General features: G+C 35.1%; 2 protein-coding genes across 2 annotated transcripts; one reads left to right on the top strand and one right to left on the bottom strand.

Moving 5' to 3' along the window:
• Positions 1-2,639: 2,639 nt before the first annotated feature.
• Positions 2,640-5,908, bottom strand: LOC126623507 (equilibrative nucleotide transporter 3-like). Its single transcript, XM_050292407.1, has 11 exons — positions 5,752-5,908; positions 5,529-5,589; positions 5,305-5,355; positions 4,910-5,014; positions 4,517-4,672; positions 4,291-4,434; positions 4,113-4,218; positions 3,677-3,852; positions 3,424-3,587; positions 3,065-3,323; positions 2,640-2,974 (listed from the first exon to the last, which is right to left on the bottom strand). Exons 3-11 carry the CDS (start codon positions 5,344-5,346, stop codon positions 2,864-2,866), a joined length of 1,263 nt encoding a protein of 420 aa, XP_050148364.1. The 5' UTR covers positions 5,347-5,355; positions 5,529-5,589; positions 5,752-5,908; the 3' UTR covers positions 2,640-2,863.
• A 7,284-nt stretch (positions 5,909-13,192) lies between these two features.
• LOC126620701 (uncharacterized) lies at positions 13,193-15,042 on the top strand. Its single transcript, XM_050288931.1, has 2 exons — positions 13,193-13,667; positions 13,759-15,042. The coding sequence occupies exons 1-2, from the start codon at positions 13,421-13,423 to the stop codon at positions 14,853-14,855; spliced, it is 1,344 nt and encodes a 447-aa protein (XP_050144888.1). The 5' UTR covers positions 13,193-13,420; the 3' UTR covers positions 14,856-15,042.
• Positions 15,043-22,892: the final 7,850 nt, after the last annotated feature.

Raw genomic sequence — 22,892 nt, forward strand, 5'->3', positions numbered from 1 at the left:
ATAAGTAAAAGTTCTAACAAAGAGACTAAAGAAAGAGTTAAAAAATATTAAATAAATTGTTTACTTTAGTGAAAGTTCTGAACACGCTTCCTAGGTTTGCTAGGGAGTAGTCTATACATTTTGATATTTTATTATTTTTAGATTTCCTAGGGATTAGTTACAAGGTTTTAAAAACTAGGTTTTAGTATTTTATTATTTAAGGTTTCATTGGAAGTAATCACACACGGCTCTAGGTTTTTAGGAGTAATTATTAAATTTTATTATTTTATTCATTTTAATGAATACTTACACATTTCTTAAGACTATAATACTTACATGTTTCTTAAGACTATAATACTTACACGTTTCCTAAGACTATTTTCGGCTTTTGAAGGCTATAACGGTAGCCCATTTTCACTTTTTAGAAAGCTTTGGTTACATTCGTGTATAATTCATAGATACTGAGCCTACAATTGTGAAAGTTTATTGATTTTTCTCGTCAATAGGTAAGTTTCTGACTACTTTATTCTTAATTCTTGATGACTTTATTTGTTTATTGTTTGAATTTTAAGAGTTTGTACTTGAAAAGTTCGGTTTCAAATTTAAATTTTTTTTTTCTTCTGATAGATGTCTTAGAAATATAATTTATTATATAAACTTGTTTATTGTTTATCAATTTGTTAGGTCAACTGTTCAATGAAGAGGTTAAGAACTATTGATTCATTTTTTAGAAAAATATATGATGGTGATAAATTAGAGAGTGATATACCTTTTGCATCTAATGATGTCACACCAGTATCAACTGAGCAGTCTCATGATCCTCACCAGACATCTAATATAATTTCTTACTTCAAATTATTGCTTTAAGGCTTATTATTGTGTAACTTCATGTAAGTAACAAAAAAATTTAACCATTTGATTTCGTAGTAATAATTTTAGTTTAGCCTACCCAACAAATAATTCCTGGCTTCGCCATTGCTCCTCAATAATCTGAAGCAATGTCTTCGCGTCTCCTTCGAGCCACACGTCACTCCAACCATTTTCCAACACCAACTCAAGGCCTCTTCTGAGGGCGCGCAACCAGTTCCGCAATGATGATGTCGGCTTTTCCTATGGATTCAGCATAACCAAGTATGAACCCGGCCTTGGAGAGATTTTTCAGTGTAACCGTCACACAAAGTGGTACATCATGTGTCCCAATATAAATTGTGGATTATGTATGTTAAAAGGTTAATAACGGAATTGACTCTTTGTGCAAGCTCCGGAATAGGCAAACCGGGTGCTGTACTAGTCTGTCGAACCTCAGAATCTTAGTGAAAGCCAACATTTTTAGTATATTTATTTACTTCTTGATAAAAACGATTTTAATGAAACATATTAGAGTGTTTAACAAAACCGCCATTACAATGAAGAGAAAAATTATAAGTATGGGGATGAGCTTTGCAGAACAAAGGGAAGATGAAAAGGAAGTCGAAACGTTTATTAATGCTAAAGATATGAATCTAAATTAGTGCCCTTAATCCTTCCGAACATAAGAAACTATTGCTTCATGTAACCATGCATTGGAAAAGTTAGAGACTTAGAGTGGTAGGCAAAGTATTGGGTTTACAACAAGGCAGCGTTTAGTTATAATATACTAACCTCTTAGCACGCGTATGTGTACTCAGATAACTAAAATGGCTAACAAGGTAGTTTCTTCAAAAACCACATATATATCCAGGCATTTTTTGGGTTCTGATATGGTGATATTGGCAAGTGATGAGATTTTCTAGAAAGTGCATGCTATGCTATTACATATATGCATGAGAATTTAAGATTAACCGTTTAAATGGTAACAGTAAAAAACACTTATTTTATCCGAAGGGATTAAAACTGCAAATTTAACTGTTTATATTTAAAGACAAAGTTAACTGTATTGTATCCATAAAACTAGTGGAACTCCGAAAAGTAAGAATGTTTAAATTTGATTATTGGAGATTTCAGGAAATGAGAGGACAAAAATGAAAAAACTCAAGGGTTGAGGAGATATAGAGGAATTCAAATCATTTCGAGATCTTTGTGTCTGGAGCTGACAAATCAGGAAATTCGAATTACTCAATCTAAATCATGAGACCCTCATTAATCCAATCCACCAGCCCATCTCACACAAAACCAAGCTCTTGAACGGTCATGATTTTCTGGTCTTACGGCTTCGGACCTAGAAATCTGGAGAGAATCTGAATTCAATATAGAGAAAGCATGTTATGCAGTGTTTGACTTTGGTCAACTGTGATTTAGATGATCTAATCAGCTGCCTATAGTTTTTCCTCTGTACAAATTAGCTACACCGATAAAAAAAATCTTGAGTATAATCGGAGGTATATTCTCTTTCTATTCTCATTGCATGCATAGAGCGTTATGCCCTAGCTACGCAGTAGAATCTCTCCCCAGTTGGAGTAATGAAGGTTAGGGGGGAAATAAAAAGGGAAGATTTGTATTTAGGAGCAGGGTTTTCTTCACTAATTAAGTGCAAGTCATGTTCAGCATTTGTTTTTGTATAAACTTTGCTTTATGATGCTTAAACCAAGTTTTAAAGGTAATTAATTAGTCCACCGTTGACTTCGTCAACGAAAATATGTGCACAAGGTTTAGCTGCTGCAGGCTTAATAGACTCTTCAATATGTCACACCAAATATATCTATCTTCATTCAAGTATGAATAAAAGTGCTACAAATCAATGACATGAAATCTAATGGGTTTTCAAACGGTGCATCAAACTATAAACCCGAAACAAATCATTTACACGTTGCAGTTCGCAGTTCCTAATCATTCTTCAATCCATCGGAAGAGCGAAATTAGCATTCAAACGAGCAAGTTTATTTCTTCAATCCCACACTTTTGCTCCTTAGAATGCGCCCTTACCAATTAGCCACAACCAGTCAAGGCAAACCCCTGCAAATATGCCGCCCAAAAGACATAGAACAAGTATATTTCCCAAGGCATTTTGCTCAGGTCCCTGCAAACCAAACAACCCAAGAAATTAGTTTTGATTCGTTTTCATTAGAAACCGCGAAAAATTAAGTTATATTCAGAACTGGTTACGTACGTTATAGCCTTTGGGTGCCACTGTCATGACACAGACAGTTAGGTAACCATTTGTTAATCCTAAGATTGATGTCAGCAAGATCATCCACCCTTGGTCAGCGTACTTTCCGGTGAAGTAGTACGCTGGAACGAAGAGGAAACGCGATAGGATTGCAATCAGGAGGCCCTTTCTGGACTCGATCTTCAGGCATTTTATGAGAGGTATGTATCGCGATATCAAATCCAACACATTGTACATTGCAATCAGAACAAGCGGATACCTGAGAGAGTTCACAACAGGCAACCGCACCAGAGTAAATGAGATTACGAGGCCATACTTAGAGAACAAGCATTTAAAATATGAAAGGAATCGAAACTTACCATGACCCCAACTGATGCTTTCCAGTATTTTCGAATATGAAACCAGGGAAGATTGATAATGTCAGCACATATATCAGAAACAAGTCAAGGCAAAAATCTATATTCTGCTTGAATATTTGCATAGTGCTCAATCGAGTTGGAACAACTTTGGCATCGTTTGAGACCTGCGATAATTTTAGAAAGCTTGTTAGCATCCTCAAGAACATGCTGTAAGGCTATATGCATCATCAGATTTTAGAGAAAGGTTCTATACTTCTATGTCTTCTTGTGTTTGGATACCAGCAGCAGCAAGATCAGCGGTTACAGTTTTAGAGCCTTCAGAAGCTGCCTTTGAGCGGTAGTACTTCACTATAGGCAATCTCGGGAAGTAAATTGCATATAGAAGAATACAGAGAAACTCGATGAATGTGGAAATTGTCAAGAACAACACTGCAAAAGATCAATTACACAAAACATTGTCATCGACCGAAGAATTGAAATTGTCGATCAGAATGTATTGTTATTCTAGCTTCAGAAAGCAGCTTAATAGAGAATCTGCTGAGCCACCTAATTTGTAATTGTTTTCTAGGACATCTTTAAAGAACTTACGCAACTCCTCGGCTTTGACACATACAACCACAATACGAGAAGAGGCATATGAAAATATATCAATCACCCAAACTGTCTATAGGTAAAGGAAATTCACTTACTCGTCCCCTTGCGAAGACCATCATGTGACTTCTCAAACGCAGCTTTTGTTATCAGCCTCAAGCCGGAGGTTAGAGCGCCTGATGCAGCCAAGCCAGCAAAGAAGGACTGCAGAAACAGAACATTATATTACAGACAGAAGCGATCACAAACATTAAAGAACTGTGAAAGGAGACCAACCTGGATGAATTCTGGGCGCATAAACGAAAGGTCTCCGACCATTCCACCTTGAACATGAGCATCTGCAACCCCAAATGCACCAACGCATGTGCATATACCAATATAAGGTCCAATTCCCCCGCCCGCAGATGTGGCTACATCCACCTATTTACAAAGTTGAAAGTGAAGTTAATCTATCGAAAGCAACAGAAAACATGCCACACAATAGAGCAAATGCTTTACTTACAATTATAAGCATCAAGGTAGCGAGGAAGAAGAGAGCGTATCCAATTAAATTCCGCTTCCTGGTGTCAACCTTTGCTTCATGGTATGCTAGTGTTGCCATTGTTACAAGTGCAAATGGTTGATAAACAATGGTGAGAACCCGCGAAGGATGGTAAGTCTACGGAAAGAAATTTTCATCAGACTTCTAATCAGAGACTTCTCTCTTTCTATGCAAACAACTAAAAGGGAAAATAGATATGTAAAGTTCATAACTTTTTCGTAGCCGTGCAGGCTGCAACTTCAAGCCTAATTAGTTTACAAGTTAAAATTACGAACAAGTACTTAGACTCACCCAAATGCAAAAAACGAAAAAGATGGTTCATTTAATCTCAAAAAGATCATTCGTAACGCTTACCGGAAACAAGTTATAGTAGTAATCACTTATAGTGAGCATACTGTTCCAGGCAACAAGGGACCCCAGCCCCAGGAACCAACAAACTGCTATAGCTTTATACTGTCCCTGCTTGTTGCAACAATTCAAAACATATCAGATATCACTTTTCAAATAGAAAAGAGTTTCAAAAATACGGAAAACCTCAAGAGTAATAGAAGGTGAGCATCCAACGGTCACGTGGATAGCCTGCTCTGATATCATAATCGCAAAACCAATTGGCAATGGGTGGGGAGGCTCAAGGTCTTTTAAACTATTAGATAGGCTTTAATACCCGGATGTGGAATTCACACTCTCAACAGAAATCTCAATGCCTAAATCAATTTGAGGAAACAAAGTTCAATGCTTTGAGCACAAACCTCAAGCTTTATGGGAGCCCTGGTTCCATTTTCCTCGGTCATGGCTGCTTCCTATGTTGCAGAAACACACAAAGTTAGACACTTCATATAATTCAATAATCTTCCTGCATACACTGTAAATTTGACTCATATGGCTTCAGCAATGGCTACCGTTCTAAATGGTCAACTTGAAACAGATTACAAGGCAGAAATCACTACGTAAATACAGTTTTTCTGGCAATTACCTGTTCAGATTCTTGAGGCTGACTTGAATATGCAACTGGCTTTTCAACAGTATATACCCTTCTGTTTCCGGAAAATTAAAAAAAATTAAAAGCACAATGTCTGTGCCAGAAAAATATTATATATATTATGATATTATTGCAGGCTTTAATCAAGGTGCATGGAAAATGATAAACTATTGAGTTATAAAATATATAAAATGATTAAAATGACAAAGCCAACAACCTTGAGATTCATTTGTGCACAGTGAGGATGGGGTTGGATTGGACTGCAAAGTAATCTGAAAGCAAGATGACAGCAAGCTGTGGAATTTAAAAGCAAAAATAAAGTAAAGGGTTTCTCTTTTTTCCAAAAAGTTTGATTCTGGTTGTGATTGACGAAAACAGCTTAATGGGTTAGATCGTTATACGGTATCTTAAATTAATGAAACGAAATAATATATTCTAACAATGGACGGTTAAGATACAGTAGGAGAATCTTAAACTAATAACACAAAATAATAGTTTACATTCCTGCGTAGATAAGTATCTAGTTGACTAGGTGAGGAAATGGTCCAAAAGATTGACTTCTAAAGCAAAAACCTACACTATATTCAATGGGAAAGTGAGAGACTTTTGGGTTACCTTACCTATACTTCTATTTCTGGGGAGGAGCGTGAAACGGATTCGATTTGGTGCCGTTTTGGTTGAAGATCCTGTATTTTATTTGTCCCGAAATATCCTTTTATTTGCATTCTTTTAGATTTTTGGTCGCTTGTGGCTTTTTGTTATTTAAAAGTTTAGGGAAGATTGGTATTTCACCACCGGCATCATCAAGGCATGCTCATAATTTCGAGAACTTATGCATGATATCTAATTTTCAACCGTCATATGTATAGACTTATGTAAGAATTTACAGATCACAAACTAACGAAACCTACTAATACCGAAACTCAAACCTTGATGGATGGACACACAAATTAGAAACTTCACCAACTGAGCCAACACTTGCGACTTTTATTTCGTCAAACAGCTGTACTTTATTATACAGTGCCGCATTATTTTATTAAAAAAATAACAAAAACAAAATAGATGTCCCATATACACACAAACACGTGATTTAAAATTTTGAATATTTTTTTTATAAAAGATAATAAAAATACAAGGAAATCAATCCAAATTGCTAATTTGTACTTATTTGCCAAGAAATCTGAAGGGTACGTTTACTATTGAAATTTTTGTAGTAACATCATATTTGTCAATAAACAGGTCAAAATAGTAGAAATTGTAAAATACCATATGCTTTACGTTTCCATCGTACAAACGCAGGTTGACAGGTAATATGAACGCTGAAATATAGGAGGGAGGATCCTCGGCCGAATCCTCTTCCTTGCTAGGATCCTCTTTGTGCGGATCCCAGAGATTCTCCAATCATATTTGTTTATCGTACATCGTGTAACTAATTTTCGTCAGATACTATTTATATTCAATTTTAAATAAAAAAAATTTACAATGATTTCTGACCGCACGATGTACGATGAACGAATATGATTTGAGAATTCCTGGAATCCTCACAAAGAGGATCCGGCGAGGATCCTAACTCGAAATATAGTATCATACTAATTTTTCTAATTAATAAAATCATAGCTCTTGAGCCGACGGCTCATTGAATAATATAGCACCATTTCAAGGGTCTAATGCACCATTTGATTAGCATAATTTTCTTATTTGCGAGTAACTCTAATTAGTAAATTTTTGTACTTAATACGAGTTAATTAGTAAATTTTGTCATGCCTATAGATCTAGCTAAAAGTGATTGTTGTGGCCACTTAATATTACGATATATCGGTATTCATTTTCACTGGTAAGTAAGAGGTCTTAGGTTCGATTCTCGCCAAATGCGAATTTGAACCACATTTTTACTAGTCTATTGTGAGGCTGAGTCCATCATCTCCCCTTAGTATAATAATATCGTTTGTTCAAAAAAAAAAAAAATGATCATTGTGAGAGATGTGGCTGAATGGATGAATGCTTTTGTAATTTTTCCGTTAAACCTGTCGAGATACAAATTTCACTTTTTTGGGATACCCCTTATGTAGAAGGACGATATCTAGTCGAATTGGGGTTGGTGGCGTCCTTAGATATCATAATTGCAATTGGTTAGGAGGCTTTGCTGTTAACTTGGAAGAAGGGCAGGTTTGTGATGCTAATTTATGAAGTTTATACCTTGGTTTACAATTTGCTTTTGACAAGAGTGTTATTGATTTGAGTATTGAACTGGATTCCAAGGCTATTGTTGTTGAGAGTTGTCCCACATCGGTGAAGGATAAGGTTTGCTATGTGCTTATATGGTTTTGCGCTACTCCCTATATTGCCAATTGGTTTTATGGTGGAACCTCAATTTCATCATGGTATTAGAGCGGGTTGTCCTTGTGTGAAGCCAAACGGCCACACACACTCCACATCACCCAGTTGTTGTCCATGTGTAGGCTTGAAAATCCGCCACATGTGCGGGGGCATGTTGAGAGTTATCCCACATCGGTAAGGGACAATGTTTGCTATGTGTTTTTATGGTAGAATATCAATTTCATCAATTGTTATGTTATTGAAGCAAATCCAAGTAGATAATTTACATTCTTTGGACACAATTATGCATAGCTACAGACAACTTAAGAGAGTACTGAGAAAGTGTGATTAAAACACATTTACAAAAAGATAAATATATAACAAATTAGTTAGCTAACTCGAGTTTTAATATAAATATTGTCGTTTTTGTATTTAATGAGCCTTCTGTTTAGTATTCTCTGTTATTCAAATAAATAAGAGTAATGTTAGGAATATAAATATGTAAATAAAATTTTGAAAACTAAATTATATGGATGTTGACAATTAGTTTATTACTTACACGTTGATAAACATGCTTACTTTTATTGGTGATACATCGTTTGCAAATTTAATATTTAAATTTAATTTCTTTAACATTACTCAATAAATAAATAAAACTTTACGTAACTGTTTTGCAAGAGTGGCAAATAATTGGTCCTCGATATCTGTATCGTAAAGAGGCACGGAAATAATAGCATGCACGCTTTAATTGAGTCAGTTGACAAAGTAATATATTCGAGGGTCGACTGTCACGATGGAAATTCAACCGTTGTTGATGAAAAAAGATCAAAGGTTGGATCAGACGAGTACCATAGGCAAGCATGCATTGAATTCCTCTAAATTAGGATCCTAAATTATTCGATTTTAATGGGATCCATATTATTGATAGGCATCGCAATCCCTAATCTAGCGGGATTCATTATCTTACACTATTCTTATGGCCTTTGGTAGTCTTTTCAATTTGAAATGAATTCAAAATCGTCTTGACTTAGAGCTTGTTTGTAAATGATATGATTTTACTTTTGATTTTGTAGAATAATGGTTAGTCATAGTCAAAGGTGGGTAAAAATTTTTAGCCCTCCTCCTTCTTTAGCAAGAACCGGCCACAATTATTCTTTTTCTTCTTCCACGCCACACCAAATGTTGATTAAAGAGTAACATTGCTTTGATTAAAAACTTAAGGTCACAACATTTAAAGGAAAGACCAGTGCTTCAGTTCCTCCATTTATTTTTGTTCGGACTTCAACCCAAGATAAGCAAAACAATGTTGCGAAACCTAAAAGATGTGTATGCAAAAGAAAGGGACAACCTTTCCAAGCTCTCCTCGAAAATATGTGGAAATCATATATCCTTTAAACAAGACTTGCAAATGAGGGCCTTTGTATTGCTTCTCTGAGCCGAACAGCCAACTAATAAGACTAATTAAGGGGTTACTTGATTTGGTATGGAAGATTGATTTGATTGAAGGAATCAGGTTCAAAAAGATGGAAACTGCCCAAGTAGGAATATGAAGATGGGGACAAAAGTTGGGATTAATTGATTGAATATCAATTATCAATGTGCAGTGTATTTGGTTTTGGATTAAGATTCTCTTATGAATAATTTTTTTCAATTAACGTCTTTGTAGTTTTATTGATTAGGGCTTTGTTCTACGTACAATGGAGAGTGAATGGTTTTGAGAGTTGAAGAAGATAAATAATATTGGGATGTGTTATTCGAGGTGTATTTAGAATTATTTTAAAAAATTTTATAATCTTATGAGGTCGATATAGTCATTGCATATTAAGATATACAAGTCATTTAACATTAAATTTTAATGTGAGGTATATTCAATATTATGTGGGGTGCTTATAAAAAAAGTCAAAAAAAAAAAAAAACACCAAGTGTATTTTAACCAAGAAGGTGCCCAAATGTTTGAAATTTTGAGTAGATTTTGGGCTTGGTTTGTAAGTGAATTTTATTTGGGCTTATGTTTGGAATTTATATTTGGGCTAAACACTTAAATAAAAACAAAAGCTTAATGGATTCTTAAAAAGGAAAATTAATAATACAGTTCGGTTCAGTTTAGTTTGGACCCATTATGTAGAAATAAAATTGAAATCGATCAGACCGATTCAGTTTGGTTTCAAACTGGGTTTGGCCAGTTTTTGGTCAACACATCTTTTTTTTTTATCATACGATTTGATTCGGTTTTATAATATGATCGAGATACATCTTCGATTACATGTAAGAATCTACAGTGCTTGCTAATGTAAGAGAGCTAACTAATGTACGTTGCAATGTCTCTGTCTCTAAAAGGTTTGTTTGCCAGTTCCACCGCCCAACTTAGATATTACCATAAACGTCCCTTTAATTATTCCCAACTTTATCAGAGACAAAGACTCATATTCTATAAATTAATACCCCATTTATTCACTTTGACCTTTTCCCTTCGTATTGAACCACAAAACAATATCTCAATTTTTGCACTCATTTTAAGGAGGATAATTTGATTTCAATTCTTCTATAAACAAACGCGAACAGAGAACAAAATTACCTTACAATCTTATTATTGGTCATGAGTTCGTTTAGCAACATCCGATTTTTACTTACACTATGTTTGGATGAGGGAAATAAATTTGGAATTTGGATTAAAGACATAATTTATAAATTGACATGCACTAAGTCCCTTGTTTGGATTCATAAACATAGAAATTTAGAATTTCCGCATGGAAAAAAACTTGGAATTTGGGACTTCCAATTCCCAAGTTTAAATTCCATGTAAATATGTGACATTTTTCAATTTCTATGATTGAGAGTTTAAAAACAACAAATTCCGTATTCAATTTCATTGTTCTTTTAGGTTACCCAAACAAGAAAATTCACAAATTATATAGAATAAAACTCCATTATTTAAATTTTCGTCATTTTAAAATTCCTTAGTAATCTTAAATTTCTTCATCCAAACATAATGTTAGTTAAAATGGTATTAAGTATTTCTTAAAAAAAATATATTAATTTTGATTAAGATAATACGACAACAATGTATGTTTATAATGTGTTCGATTTTAAATTGCGATTTATGTGAATTGCGTTAACGACACGTCGAAAAATTATATTTATAAATATCAAATTATTTATCAAAATAGCTTGAATTAGCTATAGATGACCATGGTAATATGGGTAGTCAATGACATTGTTAATATGTCAAGGGGCTATTACTCATCATATCCCACTAATTTAAGTTTCTCATTTGGTATTGCATGATTAGTTTCTTACTTAGTTAGTTTACGTCTCAGTTTTATATTAGTTATTCTAGTCCAAGAACCCCACGAGGTTAAGGTCGAAGAAATTATTTAGTGTGTTTGAATACGGAATGGTACACTACGTGATATTATATAAATACCGAAAAATATTAGTTAAATATTTTATCACTTATAATGAGACATGATGTAACACTCTATTTTCCAGCACATTGAAATTTATTTTTAGATAAATGCTGAACATCAAACACTCTTATGATTGGACTGAGGATCCTATTTGTGAGGATCTTGGAAATCCTCAAATCGTGTCCGTTTATCATACACCGTGGGGTTAATTTTTGTCAAATACTATTTATATTTAATTTTAAATAAAAATATTTAAAATAATTTATAACCTCACAATATACGATAAACGGACATGATTTGAGAATCTCTAGCATCCTCATACAAGGATCTGGAGAGAATCCTCGTTACTATGATTGGGCGGTGAGGGGACCCGCGAAGCAAGCCGGAGGGGCCAGCAAAACCCCGGGACAAAGTGGTGACAAACAGCCACGTTGCTACTGACAATGAGACAATGACACCTGGCCCAGGTATCCGGTCCCCTTAAAGTATTTTTTCACATAAAGGAATCATCTTCGGATCCAAATTCATGACGTAATCATTGAAATTTGATTCAAAACTTAGGAGGGTGTATTCAATTGAGAATTTGAGAGATTTTAATGGATTTATAAATCCATGGATTTTTATGGAGTTTAATTGATTTGTAGAGATTCCATGTAAAATTTTGATTCAATTCCCTCGAAATCTCTTGGGGAGATGTGAGATTTGTGGATGCTCAAAATACACTACGAAATCTCTCCAATTCCCTCTAATTCCTCAACTTTCTCAAATTCTTTAAAATCAAATTCTAATTGAATACACCTGTAATGTGATAAACTTCTTTAAAATCCTAATTGAATACACCCAGATTTCTAAGGATTTTCATAAACTATCTTAAAATCCTGATTGAATACACATTGAATTTCAGAGAATCACTTAAATTCTTGATTGGATACCCCTAGATTCATTAAAAGAATTAAAATCCCTCAAAATCCCAATTGAATACACCCCCCTTATAAATAATGGGTCAATTTAAAAGTTATAATAACTTTAATCGTTGAATTAAATTTTAATTATCCGGATCATTAAACTTGATGAATTTGTATCGGGAAGGATCCCTTTCCTTTTTCCACCACCTTCCGCTCCTAGCTTCCATTCCATCAGCTACAGCCTCCACCTAGCTCACCCAACTACGCCATCCGCTCTCTCATCTCATCTCATCTCAACCTTATTTCTTTTGAAATTGCAAACTGATCTGAGAGAAAGAATAATAGCATTAAAAAATGAAGGAAAAATAAAACCGACCATATCATTTTTCAATGCCAAGTGGTTAATAATTGTGTAATGGTGTGACATTAATTTATACTCAATTTTTTTTAACAAATAATATTAACATTAAAAGGGTGGAGAGTAAGCTGAGTGTGGGTTAAAACTCACAATGAACTAGCACTAATAATGCAATTTAAATTTGCTTTGACGATAATCAAACCTCACTTATAAGCGAAGAGTAATATCACTACACCATAATACTAAGTGAATAATTGCTAAAAAGAAATGCTAAATGAGATTCTCAAAAGTGAGAACTCTCTGTCACCTGATTTTTTTGCATAATAATCTATAATATTGGCACAAAATTAATATTGAACTATGAGATGACGAGTCAATGAGAAATATTCACTTTGAAAAAGGATTGTGCTATCTACACGTACTTTTTTACTTTTTACACATCCTTTATTAATTTATATTGTTTGATTTCTTCATTTCATCCGGTCTGACGACCAAAAATTAAAAGATATATGAGAAGTAAAATGATATATGTGGATAGCACGCACACTCCTTGAAAAAGTCTCTTTATCATTTATTTTAACTAAATTAGGTAAAAAAAACAGAAAGAAACTATAGTAAGCGGGACCCAGGTCAAAAACCCAACTGAAAACTAGGGTCGGGTGAGGGAATCTGTGACGCCCCTAGCCGTCACATACATGATACATCCAAACCTCTCTCTATTTCCACTCCCAGACATTCTTCACCGTCTCCAACTCGATTTCGGACTCCACGCCGATCCATCAGCAAAAGAAATAAAATATTTTAATTCGAAAAATCCTCGGCGTTGAATCCGATACACCAAAAGCTAACCGCTTCACAACTTTTCGTTGCAGACAGCAGAGTTCATATCGCCGTCGGATAATGGCGTCCCTCCACCCCTCCGAGTTGGATTCCGCCGCCACCGACTCGATCGCCTCGACCCCGCGCTCGGACCACCCGTCTCACGATCTCAACTCGCGTGTACGGTTCATGTGCAGCTTCGGCGGCAAGATCTTGCCTCGCCCGCACGACAATCAGCTTCGCTATGTCGGAGGCGATACCCGAATTGTCGCCGTCCAGCGCACCACCTCTTTCTCCGCCCTTCTCTCGAAGTTATCTAAACTCTCAGGCAAGTAAACTCGTTGAAATGACGGCGTATTATCGCAATTCTGTTGCTTAATTAATTTTGTTAATTGATGGGTTTTGATTGCGTGCGGCAGGGTTGAGTGACGTGACGGTGAAGTACCAGCTGCCGAACGAGGACCTCGACTCGTTGATCTCTGTCACCACCGACGAGGACGTCGACAACATGATGGAGGAGTACGACCGCGTCGCACAGAATCTAAACTCAAAATCGGCGCGGCTCCGCCTCTTTCTCTTCGTCAAAGGCAGCGACGATTCGATTAACTCGCGATCCTCCAGCATCAGCTCGCTCCTCGACGGCTCCGCCAAGCGCGAGCTCTGGTTCCTCGACGCTCTCAACAGCGGCGCGTCCAATTCCGCGATGCTCGAGCGGAACCGCTCCGAAGCTTCTTCGATCTTCTCCGAAGTGCCTGACTACTTATTCGGGTTGGACAATTCCGACGACACTCCCTCTCGCGGTGGCGAGTTCAAACCGAAGGCCCGACCCGTATTGCATGACAACGTGTCGGTTTCGGATCCGGGTTCACCTGCCCCGCTAACTTCCTCGCCGTTCTGCTCGACGTCGTCTGTGCCATCCGTGCCGTCGATGCCGAGTCTACCACCGGTGAAAACCCGACCCGATTCCAATCAAGCCATCGAGAATCAAGCCATCGAGACGAAAGAGAATCAATCGGAGGGATTTTCCGGGACGGTTGAGTTGCCCGTGTCGCAAGCAACTGGGTTCGCGGGCAACCCCGGGGTGCATTATATGCCGGATCCTAATTACCCGGGTCATATGGTTCAGCCAGTACCCGTTTACTATTATCCGGGTCAGGTTCCACCCACAACCGTACAGGTCCAGCCGTTTCCGATTCAGAGTCAGTATGTCCATCAGCAATACCACCAAGTAGGGAGTCAGATTCCAGTGGGGTACCATAACCCAATAGCAGGTATGGGTCAAATATATGGCGGAGGGTTGAGGCCAGTGGCGGGAATGGACCCGTATGACGTGTCAGCTCGGGTGGTTTCCAATGGAGTGAGCCAGCAGCAGCAGCAGCAACAGGTGTTCTATGGAGTGAGGAATGCTGCGGTGGTTCCGCCGTATAATCCAGGTATGGTGGTGCAATCGGGGGAGGAATGGCAAGGACCCGGACCCGAGATGAATAAGGGTCGAGCTCCGAATGCAACATCTTGAGACCAATGCATGAAACAAAGGAAGAAAGAAAGATCTAGTTACTGTGATTGGAATTGCTATTGTGATTGGTTTGTGTGATTGGAATGTGTGTTAAAACTGTGAAGTGATTTTTTACCTTTTTTTTTTCTATAATATTTTTGTTTTTTAATCAGTGGATAAATGGTATATGGAATATTTTGCTTTCAAATGCTTTCCCGTCATTCCTTGGATAAATGGTATATAGAAAATTGATAATGATTTTATACTCTCATTTTTTTTCATGCAACTAATTTTTTGGTTCTGTATATTCATTCGATTTTGATATATTCAATCTTACGATTAAAAAAATAAATAAAAGAGAGATAATGCTTGAAGAGAAAAACGAGAGTTAGAAAATCACTTCCTTAGTTATTCGGTGTAGTTATTTTCGAATCCGGATCCTCTTTGTGAGGATCCGGGGAATCCGTAAATCATATCCGTTTATCGTATATTGTGGGGTCAGAAATCATTAAAAATATATTTATTTAAAATTAAATACAAACAATATCTGATAAAAACTGATCACACGATGTATAATGAACGAATATGATTTATAGATTCCTATAATCCTCACCAAAAAAATTCGGAGATGATCTTGTTGGGTTTTTTTCTTTGGGGACCTAAAAGAAAAGGTCATTGCTTGAACTGTTGGAGTTGACTAGTTTCAGTCTCCTTCATATGTGACAACCATACGAAAATTTTGTATATAATACTATATATACACAAAATATAATACTTGATGCGTAAGCATACTATTTATATACAAAAAATTTGATCGATACTCTGTTTACATACAAAAGATCATAACAATGTGTTGAACACAATATTCACATACAAAAGATTTGCCACATTGTTCCTAAGAGTGAATAAATGGGGGGTGGGGGGGGGGGGAATAAGAGACCAATATTAATCATATTATAACTCATAACAGTTGATTTGAAATGCATGCATTTGTACTTGTTTAAAATTGCTTCCGAAATGATTTAAAGTGCTTTGTGCTTTTTTGAAAAAAGCACTTTTCAGGTGATTCTTAAACAGGTACTCCAAAATGGATGATTGACTCCAAGGGCACAATCTACCCCTTTGTGGGTTATAGATGGGATTAAAGAAGTACTATGTCTATATGTTGAAATGTGGGCCAAACATTGGGAATGGTTTGGTTGGGCTTTAGGCTGAACTCAAAAGCCCACAAAAACTTTTAAATGTTTCAAACAAGATTCTATACACCAAATCTGACCGCATCAGATCTGTCAATTTTTGTCTCCTTGCAAGATTTTAAAGGAAATTTTAACGAAAAATTTATGGTATTGTTCATTTTAACGAAAAATTATATTTATACATAAAAAATCAATCATGGTACTATTCATTTTACCCTTTATTATGTCATTTTCGTTAAAACTCAAAATTTCAAGTCATTTTTATTAGTTTTTTTTCTTTATTTCTTTCTTTCAATTTGAGGAGGCCCACAAACGATATGATGCTGGTAGCATGGGAGCAAAGCGTCAATGCATGGACTAGCAGATGTCCACTCTGAATAATTTTATTTTATTTTTTAATATGAAGTGTGATTAGTTTTAAAAAAAAAAATTTAAAAATATCAGTTATGAAAATTGGGGCAATGATGAACAGTATTTAAATTTTTTTTTAATTTTAATTTTTAAATAGGACATGTTATACTAATTGGCTGTGAGGTTGTTGTAAAAAAACATCAAACTTTGTGTTTATGTAATTACTAAATTGCTCAAAATTTTTTTTGTTTAGTTTCGGTGAGAGGGTTAAAATAGTAATTACATAAAGTTTTGGTTGACAACCAAGATTTTATTAATAGGTAGTTTAAATATAAACTGCATCTTAATCAATTTATAAAATAAATGAAATTATTATATCATTTTTTGATGATATGATATATGTATGGAATGGATGTAGATGTAGAGGTGGACGGCACCAGGACCAAAGCGGAGAGGGGAGTGAGACAGAAAAGGAAAAGGAAAAGGGAAAATTAGAATCCCCCATTCTTTTTTGACATAATTTTTATTAAACATTTGTTTCTTTTAAAAATTTGATTAAGACGCTTTAACTAGTGTCCACCTAATCATTTTTAAATTTATTTTATTTACATGTCATTAGTTTATTTTTTAAAATAAAAATGCTATATATTGATTTCCCACTTTATCCTTTTAGTTGATAAGGGGAATTTTTTTGGCTTGTCAGGATTTATACCTTTTTTTTAGGGGTATATTAATGGCTATTAACTAAATCACCAATGTTATCTATAAACTTTGAATTTTGAATTTTTTTTTTGGTGTCAGGGTTTATACCCCTTTTGTTGGCTCGTTCACATCATAAAATTATTATTGAAATATAAAAGTTGTTGATAAAAAGGATGAGTTTGGAGTCTTTGAACTGAGATTAGTGCTATTTGGAGGCATGAGATATATAAATGTGAATTTTAAATTGAAATCAATTTGAAACATATTCAGGTCAATTTGAAACATACCAATAACAACTTGAAACGTACCGATGCTAAATTGAAATGTACCCATTTCACCTTGAAACGTTCAATAACAACTTGAAACATACTCATATATAAATGTGAATTTTAAATTGAAATCAATTTGAAACGTATTTAGGTCAATTTGAAACGTACCAATAATAACTTGAAACGTACCAATGCTAAATTAAAACGTACCCATTTCACCTTGAAACATTCAATAACAATTTGAAACTTACCGATGCTAAATTGAAACGTACCCATTATAACTTAAAACGTACCAATATATCGGTTTGAAACATACCAAATTATCCTTTAAAAGAAAATGTACCACTAAATTCTATTTCCCAAATGTACCATGTTACGTGAAAAATATGGAAAGATGGGTAAAAAGTGTGCAAAAACAAAAAGCATACCCTTTGATATAGATACTCAGATTAAGAGGTGTCCATAAAATGAAATAGGAAGGAAATGAATATGACCAACAAGGGAGAACGAAAGAGGGTTTGATTGGCCAATCGAGGAAAGCAGTGACATGAAAAAAAAATTTGCTAATGGTTGTAGAAGAAGATAGAACGTTAGTTACTTGTATGGTATGGAGTTAGGAATAAAATGCACGTTAGAAGCATAATTAGATCAAGTTTGATGTGTTAAGATTTTTAAAACTAATCTACTACATTTTAGGAGATTTGGGATATTAACATGATAATTATTAATTAATTAAAGGTACATCATAATGGCAAATCGTGTAATATGGCATTAAAAGGATGTTACTTATAAAATAAGTGGCACCTTAATTGTAGAAAGAATGTTTAATTAAATTATTAAAAGGAGCAAATGTTTAATCCAAGAAATTAAAAAAAGAGGCGGCTATATCAAAACTACCCAAAGGAAAAAGCGTAAGAGTTGTGGATAAGCGATTTCGATTAATTAGTATTCACAAAAAAATAAAGGTTTTAGTTATAGGTAAGGCTGCCTTCTTCTTTCTCTTGCACCAATGCCAATTGCCGAACACACAAACAAACTAATGCGTCGTTTGCATTTGCCAGTCGCCAGAGGGCCAGAGGCACAGGCAGTGGAACCCAAAGAAAGAAGAAGGCATTCAGTTATTTCACTAGCAAAGCAAAAGAAACAACAAATATATTTAAAGGAGAAGGAAATATTGGTGGAAGGTAGCAGCTACAAAAGGTACATCCCCGTTAATACCTCTTTGGCTCCTTCCTTCTCTATATTCCATGATCCATCCCTTTCATTTCATTGCATCTTATCGTAATATCTACTACGATATATATAATTAATCCAAGCAATAATGATACTTGCTTTGTTCTTTTATCTATGACTAAAAACATCTTTTTATTTATTAATCTTATCAATCCAACAAATAATTCAAGTGGCATACACACTACCTGACTAACTGACTTAACCTACATCTGCTATGCAAAATCGTTATATAGGCTTTTGAACCACTAACAGGCTAACAAGAATACTTGATTCATGTGACCGTGCCATGTCTATTTGTTATTACCAATTCAACACATCTTTTTGATAGAAACGATAGCTTCATTAAAATGCAAGGAAACAGTACCAAAACCTCCGGTAAAGGAAGAGACTAGCTCAAGCAATCCTCTAGCAAGAGGTCGGCAGTGAGATCTGGTGGTCAAGCCGTGCACAAGAACTATCACAATGAAGAGCAAAACGCGCTAGACGGTGGGCGATACCATTCGCTTGTCGGCGTACATGGGTAGAGTAACCTTGAGTGCTTGTCAACAATGAATTTGGAATCCTCAACAATAGATCAAACTGAAGGCGTATTAAGAGAACGGTCCACAATAGCAGTTACAATCTGGAGGGAATCACTTTTCAAAGTTAAATTTTGAATACCGCTTGAACACGCCAGAACCAAGCCATCACGAACAGCCATCTTGAACACGCCTAAACCCTCCACACATGTTATAACTCATAATTTGGATGGATAACATGTCTACATTTTAAGGTGTAATATTATTAAATTAAACTGCTAATATGTGCCAAATCTAATTTAGGAGATCAGTTTAAAATAGAAAATTTCCCTAAATGCCATGATTTGCAAACTTGAAATGAGCACCATTTGACAGAGAATTATAAATTTTGAATGTGCAAATAGTCTGATTAAAAAGATTACAAGAGTCTATCCTACGAGCCCGTGAGAAGATACATGGACCCTGCTTGAATGGATCCTGAGCATGCATGTTTCACAATAAATAAATCAATGTGTATACGTTAAATCATACGACTAGCTGTCGGCCTTTATGTGTCCCTACCACCCACTAATTACCATTTCTAGACGATTAAAAACTGATCTGAACCCTAATGCGAAAGGAAAGATGATTAATTAGAATAATCAATAATATTAGGGTTTTTAGGAACAAAGCAAACAAGTTATCACGAATGCTCCATTTTTGGAAGCTTTACAAAAGCCCTCCGTCTTATTTATGCGGGTCTGCTTCTCTGCTGTTATCCCTTTAAATGAGAGGCTCTAGTTCGCTAATCTGCATTTCATATAGATCTCTCTCTCTCTCTCTCTCTCTCTCTCTCGCTCTCTCTCTCTCTCTCTCTCTCTCTCTCTCTATATATATATATATATATGTATGTATATATAGATCCAGCTCTCGTATTATATGACTGACATGAACACATGACATGGTCTAATTCCGCTTCATCGTATTGATATAATGAATGATGTCTTATTCAATGGACGCAACAAGGCGTTCAAAAGTAAATTTGTATATGGACAACTCCCCAGCTTTTGTATAATATAATTTTCAGATTCTAATTAAGCACGTGTGAATGTCAATAGTTCTCGGATCTCATTAATCTCCTGTTAAATTTATAATTGATTAATTACTGGAGTAATTAAAACAATAAGCCAATGTGTGACATGCATAAGAAATTTGGGAATAATTTAGGATAATGCTTGCATTTCTCCCTTCTTGTTCTCCCACTTGCAAATGACGTATCTTCACCATAAATTTTTTATAATCAGAACTATTACATCTCTTAGTCTTCATTTGAAGATCATTCTTACAAAAAATCATTTGAATTAGAGATCGTTTAGTTAACCAAATTTATTAAGTAGATCAACGATTCATTATGAACATGCCATTGTTGGTTTATTTTGATACATTTAGATGATTAAATGGTATCCGATTTGAATGATTTTTTGTAAAGATGATCTTCAAATGCAGATTAAGAGATTGAGTGGTTTCAATTATAAAATTTTTATGGTAAATCTTATCCTCAAAGGATAAGTCTATACCATATGCATCACTAGCTAGGATTGTTGATAATGATATCAGGTACTATGGGAATGGGACCAAGAATATTCAGGAAATTTCAGAGGTAGGCGTACATGAACATATATAAAACAAGGCACTGCCTAGTTTTAAATCGATGATGTGCATAATGCATGAGGAAATTTCTAGATACATTTTAGTGGTAGGGTTCAACTTCAACTGGGAAATTTCTATGAACCACATTAGATCCTTTTGGTGGGGCTCACTTCAGTTGATGACTTTCAGGTTTTACAAAATAAGTATATGTACATTTTTATCCTCACATATTGGATTTTTTTTTTAATTTGCTGAGAACACGGTTCAGTATATTAAGTGTCATAATAAAATTGGTTATTTTTTTTTAAAAAGTTTTCAACCAATTGTATTATTACATTTAATGTACCGAGCTATATTCCCACACACCTTGAAAAATCCATCCACATATGCAGATAGTCTATTGTTACTGCACATAAAGCTTCTAACTTTTTTTTTGGTGAAAACTTGAGAAAAATGATCATTTCTGGATTCCTTCCATCTAATCTTTCTCAACAAACAATCCGAACCCTTGAAATTTGATATAACGACTAAAAACACGGGTCAACTTTAAAAATTATAATAACTTTAGCCGTTTGATCAAATTTCAATGGTCCATATTGTTTGATGATGAGGATTAGGTGGAAAAGATGTGCAAATAATTCCTTTTCGAAACTTGAAAGCTTCAACTTTAAATAATGGGAATACGATTTTGGCATTTATTGCATGCACGTGAATCACATGAGAGTTGTATGAAATCTCAAATGGCTCCCAGAAAACCTAATCTAGCATGGAAAAATTATTCAATATATATATTAGGAGACATATTGTCTGCCCTCCTAGTTGTGGTGCCCTTTCATGCCTTCCTATTTTGTGCGGTCACGGTTAAGTCACTTCAATATTTTATATTATTTTTTTAATAGAGATAATAAGACAAAAAATAATAAAAATATAAAATATTGACGTGATTTAACCGTGACCGCACAAATACAAGGGCATGGAAGGGCACTACAACTAGGAGGGCAGACAATCTGCCTCCTATATATTAGGCTTCAAAACTAAAATTGTATGATTTATTGATAGCGGTTAGGTAAGCTTAAATTTGAAAATTCGTGTCTTAAAATCAATTAACAACAATTAGTGAGGAAGTAGTGGTGAGCACCATCCCCATTTTAGGACGGTGAGAAAAAAATGCATTCATACTTATATGCATATGTTTTTATAAGTATTGTCAATGATTGATGCATGCAAGTCATGTAATGAGTTTTGCACATCCATAACTATCTATGCTTACACTTAATTAGGAAACTGCTGAAAGCGTAATACTTTAGTAAACTATAAATTGAAAAAGTAGTGCAATAAGAGCGAGCATGATGTTATGTAAGATCAAATTCTTGAAAACAGAAGCATGATAAAAGTGAGGAGAGGAGAAAGATGGTACGGCTGTGCTGTACTACTGCAAGTAGTTCTGCATTTTGTGTATGTAGCGATGGATTTAGTAGCCTTCTCTTTTTAATGTTCCGGCGTTTCTCGCGGAAAATGGGACGTTAGATACCACAACTGTCTGCGTCTCTCTTAGCATCTTGGTGTATATATCTGCTATATTTTGTGACAACCAAAAGGGACCACTAATTGTCACACTCTTCTGCTTATAAGAATGTATCACCATTCCAACTGAAACAAAACTATCCAATCGATTTCAATCCCAACTATATTGTCCAATTGGTTTTTGAAATTGATTGTACTCAAAGTAGCTAGGGTAAAATATTACTAAACAAGTTATGATCATCAAGTCGTGAAACAAAGAGATGAAAAACTCTCGTGTCACAGGAATATACTGATATATCCTTTTTCTCCATCCAGAGAGTTGATCCTCATGTTTTTAATAATAAAAACCAACAAATAAGTAATATGAGTATAGGGTTTTGAAATACGCCTAAACAGAAAAAAAATAAATTCCAAGCTGAATGTTAGATTTAGAAGTTGTTTGACTCAACTCTGTCAGTATTTTTGTTTGTCTATGGACTGACAATTGTCATTCTTATATTTCTTTGCATAAGCATCATTAACTTCTGCCGTTCTAATGATTTGTTTTTTTTTCGAGACTTGGGAGCAACCTCTCCATAAATGGGAGTAAGGCTAGCCGATATTCACTTCTCCCAGACCCTACGTAAAGTTGGAGCC

Source organism: Malus sylvestris, chromosome 5 (assembly GCF_916048215.2).
Source record: "Malus sylvestris chromosome 5, drMalSylv7.2, whole genome shotgun sequence".
NCBI lineage: Eukaryota > Viridiplantae > Streptophyta > Magnoliopsida > Rosales > Rosaceae > Malus > Malus sylvestris.